General features: G+C 39.7%; 1 protein-coding gene and 1 long non-coding RNA gene across 8 annotated transcripts in view; one reads left to right on the forward strand and one right to left on the reverse strand.

Annotated features, from left to right (window-relative positions):
* LOC125769268 (prominin-like protein) overlaps positions 1-12,999 on the forward strand; it is a 47,357-nt gene that overhangs the window by 26,778 nt on the left and 7,580 nt on the right. For 6 of the 7 annotated variants that reach the window (XR_007419042.1, XM_049437915.1, XM_049437913.1 and 3 more), the window contains 10 exons: positions 6,518-7,119; positions 7,186-7,459; positions 7,558-7,910; positions 7,988-8,112; positions 9,061-9,084; positions 9,796-10,241; positions 10,324-10,816; positions 10,885-11,028; positions 11,108-11,446; positions 11,527-11,648. Coding sequence is in view for 6 of the 7 variants with exons in the window: in XM_049437915.1 (XP_049293872.1) it covers positions 6,825-7,119; positions 7,186-7,459; positions 7,558-7,910; positions 7,988-8,112; positions 9,061-9,084; positions 9,796-10,241; positions 10,324-10,816; positions 10,885-11,028; positions 11,108-11,446; positions 11,527-11,648 (2,615 nt within the window). In the remaining variant the exon portion in view is untranslated. The remainder of the gene's footprint in view (positions 1-6,517; positions 7,120-7,185; positions 7,460-7,557; positions 7,911-7,987; positions 8,113-9,060; positions 9,085-9,795; positions 10,242-10,323; positions 10,817-10,884; positions 11,029-11,107; positions 11,447-11,526; positions 11,649-12,999) is intronic. The other variant, XM_049437916.1, reaches the window with a different exon arrangement.
* LOC125769318 (uncharacterized) lies at positions 3,542-6,267 on the reverse strand. The gene is made up of 2 exons (XR_007419044.1): positions 4,982-6,267; positions 3,542-4,560 (listed from the first exon to the last, which is right to left on the reverse strand). It is a non-coding gene; the product is annotated as an uncharacterized LOC125769318 (long non-coding RNA).

Consider the following 12,999-nt stretch of genomic DNA (forward strand, 5'->3'; position numbering starts at 1 on the left):
CCATATCGTCACGAAGTGGATGGCAGCATGTGCGGTAGCTTATCGGCCAGAGTTGGTGGCACTCTTTTTTTCAATTGTTGTTTTTATTCCCCCCCGTTGCGTAAAGCAGAAGTGGAAAAGACATGTGTGCTGATTGTTGGCACATTTCAGCCAGATAACCGGGCTGATAGTTAACATGTGGATGGATGCGCACATGTAAACAGGTGTCCGATGTATCTTCCACGTTTGCCGATCGTTGTGAGATTAGAATGGGATGCCTTGAAGTGTTAGGGCCCATGCATCGTTAATGAAAGGCATCGACGCCCGACACGAGCGACTTTTTCCAATTATTTTCTATCTATTCTCTATGCGATTATTTCACCGGATGGGCGAGACTCACTTTCTAAGCTATCGCGACTTAAAAAAGGGGAAATACAAACGCTTGGAGCACTTTGGAAAAAAAGTAAAAGAACCTCCATGCTCTCGAAAGCGACCATTGGGTTGTGGGCAAAGACTTAATGTTGAGCACTAGAAAGTCACGATTTTAGACGAACTGATGGCCGTTGCTAAGCTGGACGGAAGTTAGGCACAGGTTGCGTTAGTGGTGTGGCTTTTTATATGGCCAGCTCTGGTGTATTGGTTCGTGCGCCAGAAGCCGATCGGTCAAGAGCCGTCGTCATCAATATTGAATGAAAAACCCGAAAAGAAATGGAGGAGTTGGGGAGGATCTAAGGGCCGCGATAGTAATGATGGTTCTCTGTCACGTTACGGGTCCCGAGAGCATGCTCTGAATGATTGATGAACGGATGCGACATGGACATGGGTCCGGTGCCTGCCTTCCTTCTGTCCACTACAGTAGCAGTGGACTCCCTCCCTTGTACAAAGTGCTGACAGTTAATGGTGCAGAGATATTCATCTTCTTTCTTTTTTCGGGGAGGCATTTTGCTTACTCTGTTGTTGTTTTAGTAGTTCTCCATATATGCGAAAATATCACCTCCTAGCCGTCACATGGCTGTGATACTGATTGGAACATTTCGTGGATTATTTTTAGAACTCCATATTATTTCCAGAACGAACCGTTGCGTATGAACCAGGAAATTGAATTCCCCCGTGCTAGGTTCAATAAATAATCATGAATTCTTTGCGAATCGATCGAAAAGGTGCTTCAGGATTGATGTGCGTGCGAAGAGGGCTTGCGTGTGTGTGTCTCAAAGGACATATTGTTGATGAATATTGATAATCTAAAACCAATGTTAGCGAGGGTGTACGGTAGCATGCGTTTTCCTTACGATTAATTTGATGTATGCTCCAATGAATAGGACAAAAGGGTGAAAACATGCTTTAATTAATGTTTCAGCTTTCCCTTTGCATCGCACTCCTTCTGAAGCATGGCGTGATTGAAGGATGTTTTTCACACTTGAGCTAATGGGGAGGAACTGCAAGGGATACAATAAGTTGTTGGTTAAATGAATTTAAAGCATTTTTCTTTTTTTTTGTATATTGCTAGTGGTGCCTTGGAGAACAAACGGTCTTGTAGTTCTTGACCTATTTATTACAGTTTATTGCGCAATATGGTTAATGGCCTTTTTCCCTGATACTTTAAGCTGAGTTAAAGCTAATAATATGTTTCTCCACAATGCAAATTAATCCAAAGCTGTACAATTGTTTACCGATTATCCTCATATAAATGTACCCAGGGAGCTTTGATGATCGGTAAGCAAATGTTCCGCATATATTAGCCATAAATGATGACGGTTTGGAGAAAGATGGAACCAAAGTCGCGAAAGCGATAGAAACTCCCAGCGAAAGGTGGTTAGTTATGCGGTTGAGCTTCCCCACGACTTCTATATATTTTTTTTACCTTTTACCCAAAATGACCCACTTTGGAAAAAAGAGAACGTCACTGGCGAACGTCACCAATACGGGTCGTTCCTGTCGATGTGGTTGGGGCACTTTCTCGTGCCGCTGGTCGTTTGTTTGTTTCCCAGCACCTTGTAAGGCGGATACAGTTTTTTGGCGGGGGATAAAATAAGGAAGGAAATAAACAACCCTCTAGTGGCATTAGTGTGGTGCCACACAAAACTTGAGCTCGGTCAAAACAGTCGAACCGTTTGTTCGATGAACCAAATGTTGGCGCTAACCGGCAAATGCGTCTTTTACTGGGGAAATTTGTTTAAGAACTAAGGGAACAAACAAGCTTAGGCTATATAGCGTGGTAGGAAAATGTTTTTGATCGACACGTAAATAAACTCATGTAAAATATTTGAAGCAAATATTAGCAACATATCAATGCGTTACGATCTTGTTCATTTAAAAAAAAGTTATATGAAGTATAAATATTATCGATGAAACGTTATCATGTAGGTTACTATTTATAGCGTGTGATACATTAATATGAATCAATTCTTGTACTGTGGTACAATTGAACTGCTATCTCATGCTATATGTCGCCATTGCTAGTCTGTATTGTTCGACACCAGTTTATTGCGATCATCATTATAACCCCGAATGCGACCTTTTCAATATAAACTGCCATGCATTGAAAGTCATACTTCAATCGTGTGTTGGTTATGATCAGTCTTATCAACTTTTTGTTTGTTTGTTGTTGTTACTGTGAGAACTGTTTATACCACCCTGGAACAGCTCGAGTGCATAAAAGTTATGGCAGTAAACGGAACCTCAACAGGAAGCATCCTATCAATCAGGAGAGCCGGCTGTCTCTGGTCATGGGAAGTGATGTACTGGAGGAGCCAGACCATAAGCACCCGAACACGCATTTTTAGTCTTTGCCACAGGGTGTTTCATAGGAAAGGAGAATGGAAAAGTGCATAGGGGCCACAGCATGACGATGTTGTTTTGCCGTTGATCCGTACGTCAGTGAAAGGTAATAAAATTATTGATTTAATTTCCCTTTCCGCCGCAGTGCCTCAAGGCCACCGGCAGGATGCTTTATTGCAGGAGAAAAAGCCAAGAAAAAGGCAGTTGAACGAAGGAAAATAAATGGTCCAAAGGGTTAACCGACATTTTATGGAGTTTCATGAGAAAAAACGAAGAATTATTCTCGGAAGCAAAAAAAAAAAGGTTCATCACTGGTGGATTGTTAAATTAAACTTCATAGTGTAAAATGAAGCAGGTTGTTGAACATATTTTTGAATTGTAAAATTCAATATCAACTTAAAATGTATCAAAAATCAAGTGTTACAACTCGATCAGTGATACAGATTGTGAGCTTTGTTTGTTCTTTAGTTCAATTACCGACACGCGAAACAATATCCTCTATCGAGGCTCCATTGAGCGGGCTTGCAAACTTCATCGGCCGTGTTTAACTTCGATATAGATAGCGCACAGGAATTTGATACAATTAAGCCACTCTTAAGCGACTTGTACCCATGTAATCGGTACCATCCAATTAAACCGCTTTAAACCGTTTTTTTCTACAGCAAATGTTTCATATTTTTTCCTTCCTTTAATTGTTCATTTTGCGGTGGTCCTATTTGACTCGTGATTTTGTACACTCATATTTATTGTTTAATTTGTTTTGCTTTTTTTTTGCTCTTTAATACCAGCCACATTTCAAGTTTTATAAAAACAAACGATTATTATAGGGATCTTATCGTTGTCCGTGATGGCATACGGACGCATGATAACGCAATGAAGACAACATTCGAGTAGGGGCGATAATAAAACATAGCAAACAAAATATGTTTAGATTTCCAACGTGACCGTTTATGGACCTGAAACGCATTACGTGCGGAAACATGTGAAGTGTTATGAATCATTTGGGGGAATTTTTAACTTTGTTTTGTATCAAAAAATGGAAAATCAGTTTTTAAGTGGTTTCACTATTTAAACCGTTGAATGAATCAAAATATAAACAAACAGAGTTAGTGGAGAAACAGAAACATTTATTTCACACTGATGAATGTTTATGATTTAATTTTACTCCCTTTTACTCCCATGTTGGCATTTTCTTAATCATCGCAATTTTCTTGTTGCATCGTTCGGTAGCAGTAAACCAAATTGCTTAAGAATGCACTGCAGGATGAAACCATGTTCTTCTCAATCGCCAACGAACAAGGAAGATGCACTGCAGCTGTCACCGGGCCGAACCGGGATGTGGTTGGGTTTGTTGGATATTTATAATATCAGTTTTGTCTCTCCATTTTTCCCCCCAGTCTGGGATGGTGGTTTTCCTTCGCGTTGTTCGTTTGCTGCACAAGTCGAAACGCCAGATGACGAAACTAGCACACTTACCGAACGATCGCTGAGGTTGATTAGCGCTGCAGGAGGTCACCGTTTCGGTAAAGAGAGAGTGTTAAGAATGGTGAACGAAACGAAGTATGTTTGGGTTTTATTTTTCATTTAGAAGTACGCACTCAAAGCCAGAATGAAGAAAAATGTGTGATAAAATATCGCCTTAAAACCGGCACAACACTAATCGGTAAACGGATGACGAGGACTGCTATTGTACGACACATGGGGAAGAATGATTGTTTCTATCACACTTCTTTTGTGGTTGATCGGATGAAGTTTGTTTAGATTTTAGTGGTCGGGTTAATTTGTAGCGTATCGTAGCGTCCGCTGTTAATCAAACAATTCCGCAAAACAAAAAAATTAAAACGATATTGAAGAAAGTAAGATAAAATACACTGTTCCGTCTACTCCGTTTTACTCGTTTTGCATAGATGTACGCTATTTTGGGCATTATTCTTTCAGGCACGATTTGTTTGGTTAAAGTGTTGCTATATGCGGTGTGTTTGCGTTTTTCTGACACGTTTTGTTGCTGTTAAGAAACGGCAGAACGCACTCGCTGCTAGAACAATGATGCCTGGACGTTTGGAGTTGATAACACGTGGACGTAACAGACGCAGTACACGGAGTTTGTTTTAAGTCTTGACCGTGTAGTCCCCAATGGACAGTGCAACATCGTTGAGGTCTAATGGTAATTCGCCTCACCGACAGTCGATTATAGCGGAATTTTCTTCTATTTAGCATTACCAACCTCACGAAGATGCCTTTAGTCTATGATGCATCACCGGGTGATCCTCGGGAAATAACACTATAGATCAAAAACTGACTGAAGTTTGTAGAGATATACTTGTCGGTACTTGATTTCTTTTTACTTGACCTAACCCAGTGAGGTAGAGATACAATCAAGATTGGAAAAACCAATATTTTCTTAAAGTGTTTAAATTACTAAAAGACTTGGCATGGTGTTGATTCACATAAAAAGAACCAGACGGCACTTCACAATTTGTCGAGAGTCTTTCTGTTTCTACAGAAAGCTATTACCATAAAAGGATGATTCACTTGATTGCTCATGATCTTTGCTTATCACATTTTATGGTGCGTTTTGCTCAGTAAGACCAACGGATGAAACCAAAAAGGAGACACACAACTAGCAGAGTGCGTGATTTACAAGCATGTTAACCTGTTGGTAACGGAGTAGTTTGTCATTAGAACTCACCTATTAGCACCAAAAAAAAACCGAATATTTCGTGATGCTTTTACCTGAACCAACGTTACGTGCCAGTGGAAGTAACACGGACTCTTTAGAAGAAAAAAAACGTCTCACCGGAATATCGGTGGATTTCTTTACAGGTCCGTCAATCGAAGCAGAACTGGAACTGCAAAACACCACGGAACAAGCTATTCATGCACAACTACCGTAAAAAGCGTGACCACTGAGCCACTGAGTCATGGATGCGGCAAACAACAACAAAAAACGTGAGGAAGTAAAATAGGTTTCGAAACCAAAACCACCTCCCAAGGGAGAAATAAATTGAAACTGTGTAAAGTTACCCTTTTTGTTGCTTCTGTTCCGATGAATGGCGAAACGGACAGTAGCGAAATGAGTGTGTGGTTTTCGGACAGATTTTAGCCGCCATTTTAGCGAACCAGTTTTACCCCACCAAAATCATATTTAGAGTGATCTTTATGTGTATGATCGTTTAAGTATTTGTGTGTAATAAATGGACTCCGGTTTTTTGGCTTCGGGTTGAAAAGTTTAACTGCTTTACGATTAGTTTTACAGCTGATAGTGGACGTGTGGTTGCTTCTCGCAAGGAACTTCCATCACCGTTGTAAACTCTCTTCGTATTTCGAAGACTTCACCGGTTTGTTCAGTTTTATATGAACTAAACACGCTACAGCTAAAGCTTGGTGAAGGTTATTGGTAACGTTTTATGAACGAACTTAACAGGGAAAGTTTATGATCAATATTGCGGATATCAATATTCTCACCCGAACGGTATCAACACGAAGATCGCTTGAGTTTCCAGCTAGTTAAGAATTTATGTTTGGAAGTTAGTGGCACTGACGTTAAGTTCTACCAAGTTATTGCAGAATTCAGAAATAGGATGTTCGACACGTTCATACACTTTGCCACTAGAGAAAGGCACTTTGAACAATAATTACACATTAAACTTTAACGTTTAACTTGATCGCAGTAGTCTGTCGAAATATACGCTGTACATGTATTGCTTGGATAAAAACAAAATATTAATAATTCCACCTGTGTTTCTTCTTTACAAAACAGGTTCATCAGCAACAGCGAGGAGTGCATCGTATAGAGTGAAGAATATTCACCTTCTACAACGTTCCCACCGACAAACCGGAAGTTGGCACCGTCGAAGGGTGAACCTTTGCCGGGCTTGCCGCGTAATCTTCCTCCATCCACTGCCTCGTAACGTAACCAAAGTGGCCAAAGTAAGAGTCTGCCATCGAACCGATACCGAAACCCGTCAATACACTCTGCCAATCCATCCCCGGAAGCTGGACAACCACAGACGTGTTGTGGTCGCACAACCGGCGTGTTGTCGTATCTATCCAGCAGCCATCATTTAATGCCAACAGCAACACGTACACCAACCATGGCGGTGCCCATGGTCTCTTCCACGACGGGCCTGTCCCGGCGACAGATGCTCGGTGTCGTTCTATTGCTCATCCTGCCTAGTGCATTCGTAGTGGTAGCGCAAGCGGAACCAATTCTAAAGATCCGCACGACTGAGTTTACGCGTTATAATGAAGTGATTGAATATCAAAGCTCAACGTCATATAATCCACGCGGTATGGCACCGCTGTACGAAATCACCAATCACGTCATCGATCTGTTCGTCGATGAGTATCCCATCCCGGACGGTAAGACTAACGGAATATATTATTTCTATATTTTCGAATTAATCGATATCGCTCTCGCCGTTGTAGGTTACATCACCATCCAGGAAGGCTCAATTGCTGCAGGACCAAACGTTGCGGACAACAATTGGGGTCCGTTGCTGAAACAATACTGGGCGATCTTGCTTGTGGCGGCAGTGTGCATCATCATGATTGCAATCATGCCTATCATGGGGCTGTGTTTGTGTTGCTGCCGATGCTTCGGTGGATGCGGTGGACGTTCCCAACCGTTCGACAAGAAACACGATACTTGCCGTCGAGCAATTTTGGGCTTCCTGTTGATTTGTTCAACCTCGGCATTGGTGTAAGTGATCCTCTAGTATAGAAGCGATGTGAATGCATCCATATAAGTAATGATGATATGTATTAATTTGTTTCTTTTCTTTTCGTTCAAAACAATAGATTTGGAGTGGTGGTTGCATTTGTTACCAACAGCTATATGCAACATGGGGTGGAAAACATTACTATTTCCGCTCGGCATGGTGTGCACGATACTCGGCTATACTTGAAAAGTACCTCGTCCCACATCGATCATGTGCTGAACAAGAACTACCAGGAGCTAAACAACGATCTCAAACAGATGCTGAACGATGCGTCCGGTACCATAATCAAACGACTTGAAGAACAATCTAAGGCAGAGAAGCTAACGACATTGTATCAGTTTGTTGAAGATTTGCCAGGAATTAGCAAAAATTTGGAAAAGATGAAACAACTCACCAGCGAGTTACGGATCACGGCGTCTCAGCTAAACGATGGTGAGTGTTAAATATCATTGCGGTGGTAAAAAAAATGTTTTCATTTCATTCATAATTTTTTATACCAACACTCGTAGGGCTTCGTGGCGTGAAGAGAGAATTGCTTACGTCGCTTAATAAATGTGGCACACAGGAATGTATTAAAGTGATGGAAGACTACAAGATTGGACGCTTGAATGTGAACGGTATCGACTACAACTCGGTAAGTTAGTCAAGAATCGAAAGGAGCTTTAATTACCGGTGATGTTTTGTGTTTGGTGTTGGTGGTGACCGTGCAGACAATTTTTTGATGCTTTTCTTTTAACTTTTAAATGATTTTAAAGGTTTCATGCTAAAATAAGTTACCGTGGATGCGAACTAAACCACGAAGAAGCTGCACTATTATCATACATTGAGATACATTTATGAAAACGTTAAAAAATATAAACAAATGAAAGGCTTTAAGAACCCTCTTCAAGCGAGAGTGGGATTGTTTATATTATATTCAAACCATAAAATGAATACTTCAAACAATGTAATTGCTTTACAATGTTTTGTAAATATTCCATTATTTATGTTATATTAATGAAAATGTTTACGAAAATGGTGTGGGTCACGTAACAAAACGATTTGATTACGGTAGCAAAATCGTTGCTAAAGGAATGCGAGTGGAGTTACCATTGTTTTGTTATAATATGGGTAATTGAAATTAGTAATTCCATTTTCTAAACAAAATTGAATCATCATAATTGATATAGGCCATAAGTGTTTCATTCGTTGATTTGTTAGATACATTTAATTGATACTTTTGCTTATTGAAATATACCAATTCATTCGCCATTTAGGTAGATATTGTTTTACTCATGCATATCCATCCATTGTTAGATCATGCGCATACATATGTTTATACATGAAATACTGCCCATAAGCACCATTCATCAATCGTAAATTGTGTATTACAATTCGACGTTTGCAAACCTTGTGCAAGCGTACTACATTTACGTCAAGGCGTTTGTTAAACGAATCATGTTTTTTTCGCTCACCACCACCTTCACCATTCCAACACCGTAATATTTAACACCCACAAACTAACTCAATTAATTAAACTCTCAACTATTATTCATCCTGGACACATTAATCCACCGTACATACTTTCATCGTCGAATACAAGATACAAGACAGATACTTCCCGAGGGTAGGTGACTCTTTCGGCTTTACCGCTAGTGTTGGTTGTGTTGTGTTCGAGTTGTGTTACGTTCCTCTTTTGTTAACAGTTTGTGTTTTGTCTTGCTCTGTATTTTATTTGAATCGATTCGTTCCGAAACTTTTGTACAACTGTGTCACTGTGTTTTCTGGAATAAGTTTATTAAGTTATTTTTCATTTCGTATATGCTATGCTCTACTTCCAATTGTTTTTTTATTTATTCGTTTTGTTCATGTGTATCGGTCAAACGATGGTTTTTGTTTCCTAAATTGTTTTTTGTTTAATATACTCTATTATCAGTTCATTACTCCATTTATGTGTATGTGTGCGTGTGTTTGTGTGTGATATTATCTGCAATGTTTCTATGTTAACCCAAAACCTCACCAAATTGACGCGTGTGTAAGCGTACCACCAGCGATTGGAGAACAAAATTGGAGGCACAAGCAACAAAAGACTAATATCATTTCATACCACATGTTGGCATCATCTTAAATCCCATTTTAAACCGCAGTTTGCAACTTTAATTTTAGTTTGTAAGATAATTATGCACTGTTTCTGTGTGTAAGTACTGTCTGTTTTAGTGCAAGTATTTTCATTTCTGTTTTCTTTACAAATACAAAGCAGCTTTTCCAGCTCCGTATTGGTGCGTTTTGCTGTGCAGTGTGTACTAATGTCGTTTGACATCTTTTCTGTATCCTTCAGCTGCCGGATTTGTCTGACATCATCGAGAGCGTTAAGGAGCTGATGGATAGCAGCCTTGGAAGTGCCATACGTAAGGGCGTCAAGCAGATGGAACAGCTGAAGAGTACGCTCAATCAGACCGTGCTGGAAAACATACCGAAAGTGCAGGCCGCTTCGGATTCAACGGGCAATGCAATTAGGGAGGTATCGAACCTGCTTACTTCGCGGCTAAGCAATGTGGCCGATACGCTGGGTAACAACTCGTACAAGCATCTGGATACGGCGGACGAGTACATACAGCAGTACAGCATCTACCGATACTATGCCGGACTAGGAATCAGCTCGGTGCTATTGTTGATTTTGATCTGTCTTGTGTTTGGGCTGTTGTGTGGAATTTGTGGAAAACGCCCAGACGGTTATGGAGATGATTGCTGCAATAAAGGTGCCGGTGGAAGGTTTTTAATTTTGTAAGTGATTGCATTTAAACTGCTCGAAAGGAACCGGGAAAAGTGCTTATTTAAAATGATTTTTTCTTCCTTTTCTTTCCAGCGCCGTTGCCATTATCTTCCTTACGTTTTCTGTGATCCTGGCGGTAGCTTTGGCTTCATTCCTGGTGGGCACACTTACGCGTCGTGCTGCATGTGACTCACTTCGCGATCCGGCCAACGATCAGATTGTCAGCTATATCGATCAGTTCGTTGATTTGAACCGCCTGTACGCAGATCTGCGGGCACAGGCCGAACGCTCAAGAACCAAGCTGCAGGTCAGCGATAATATGGAACAAGTAAGCATCGGTCAGGTGATTATGGCGTGCCAACAGAATGAATCGATCTACAAGGTGCTGAAGCTGAACAACTTTGTCGACATTGACACGATTCGTGAATTCCCGGAGCAGTACGGCATTACACGCGAACTGAATGCGCTTACGCTCAAGATTAAAATCAATCCGGTACAAATTCTTACACCGGAAGCGACCGAAGACATAAAAGCACTGCAGGCGTCGAAGCTAAACGAGTTCGACGTGGATAAGTTTACCGATAATGTAAGTTGTAATGGAGAGAAAGCGCTAAGATGTGAATATTTTATGTGGTACTTGTTGTAATATTCCAGCTGACGTACAACATCACCGAGTATAATCTGAATGAGATAGCCCAAAAGCTACGCGATGTAGCGGACCGCGTTCCACCCGGAAAGGAAATGAACGACATTAAAGTGAACCTTAAAAACCAAGCTCTACATCTGTCTTCGTATCAGGTAGGGTTTTGTTTTTAGCTTGATAAAGAAAATCGCTCAGAAAATGAATGATATAATCTCTATTGCTTTACCTTTGTAGACCAACCTTGTCGATCCGATGATTGTGTCGACAAACGAGCTTATCAAGCTCTCGACCACGCTGGACAGCAGCTTGAAGTTTGGGGAAGAATCTTTCTCAAAAGCCATCGACAAATTCTTGACGCAGATCAAGGAAGCTGAAATTTACATTAACAAACACGGCATGACTTTCGTGCAGAATATTACTGAGGAACTGGTAACCGGTTTTACCAACCAAATTTATGCGTACATCAAGTTCGTGATCGATTCCACACAGGACGATATTGGTCTTTGTGGTCCAATGTACAACGTTTACGAGTCGGTGATTGTTGCATCGTGCCAACGAATCGTTGATCCATTTGTAAGTACACAAGCATATCGTAGAGCGGCTGGTGGAAATGAAATTTATCGTAATTATAATATTTGTTTGTTTTGTTTCAGAATGGATTCTGGGCTGGAGTAGTGTGGTGTCTGCTACTGTTCCTGCCATCAATTATTTTTGGTGTGAAATTGTCAACATTGTATCAAAAGTCGGATCCTTATCCAGGGCCGATGGTGGAATCGTAAGTGCAACAGCTTAGTTCTTCTATGCTCTATTTATGAATTCACAGACTATAGTAATTACTCAACTGCATGCCTATATATTTCCCAAAAAGTAAACAATATTTTGTTTATTGCATGTTTTATTTAATCCTAAAAGTAGTTCCTGTAGTAATCATTGCATGATGGTGCGTGTGGTTTTTAGGGATGTTTGGAGCAGCTTGAATGTAGTGATACAATTTGCGCATGCAATTCGCTAAAACGCTTCCAAAAATATCAGTATTATAAAGCATGGTTTCCGAGTTCCACTTTTTGCTTATAATTTTGCTTTATTTTTTGAGGAAAAAATAGTAATAAGAACAATAATTTGATGGTATGATGTTGACCTAAATATGTTGCAATGTTATTAACAATATTAGTAAATTATTAGACGTTTGGCAAGTCGAAATTGATTGTGATTATCGAACCAAATTATGTTTTTCCCTATAAAAAAATAATGATTTGTACCATAAATGGTTGCATTCAACTTAAAAGAGATTCTACTACGATATTTAATATACATTTATTTTAGTTTTATAATTTTCGCGTTCGTTCAAGTTTTACACTGTACATCGAATGCACTAATTAGCTAGTTAGATCATGTAAGCCAATTGTAAATATGGCATCACAATTTTGGAAATAGTGTGTAAATTTCTATATAACCGTACAAAACGTAGAATAGGTAAGTGTAGAAGAATACGTTACACTCGATAATAAAACAATACTTGACAATAAAACAAACATAATATTGGTAAGGTTTTGGCAGTCTGGGATGTTGATAAATTTGTTTAATATAATGGCAATTACATTTAGTTAGAATTAACTATGACATTGCAAAAGCAAAACAGCGGTTCACGAAGTGTTTTTGGACTATTGCTAAAAATCTTGCACCGTGTGGTGTGGGAATTGATTTGATTAAAATTTTCTACTTACGTTCCACCGTACGACAAATTTTTCGTGAACTGTGTGTTCTGTTCGTTCTTCATTTAGGTGGTCGTGTAAATGTGTTGGGTCATACCTTGACAAATTTTTTTTCACTCAACCGATGCACGCGTACTATAAAGAGCTGCACTTGACTTTGCAAATAAACCTGCATCGTGCACAACACTGCATTACAGCAAGAGAAAGTTTGATTTGTTGTTTAATTTGTTCTAATTGAAAACTCATCTCATGTAACACCTACAAACTTCATTATCGGTTAGTCCCGTTCATTCTCGTTCGTGTAGAATTGATTCATAGATTGGATATATTGTTTTTTTTTCTCACAGTTTGAAAAGAGTGTACAATAGATTAATTTTTTGCGTTATGTTTTGTTCACTGGTATTAGTTTATTGC

This window comes from Anopheles funestus, chromosome 3RL (assembly GCF_943734845.2).
Source record: "Anopheles funestus chromosome 3RL, idAnoFuneDA-416_04, whole genome shotgun sequence".
Taxonomy (NCBI): Eukaryota; Metazoa; Arthropoda; class Insecta; order Diptera; family Culicidae; genus Anopheles; species Anopheles funestus.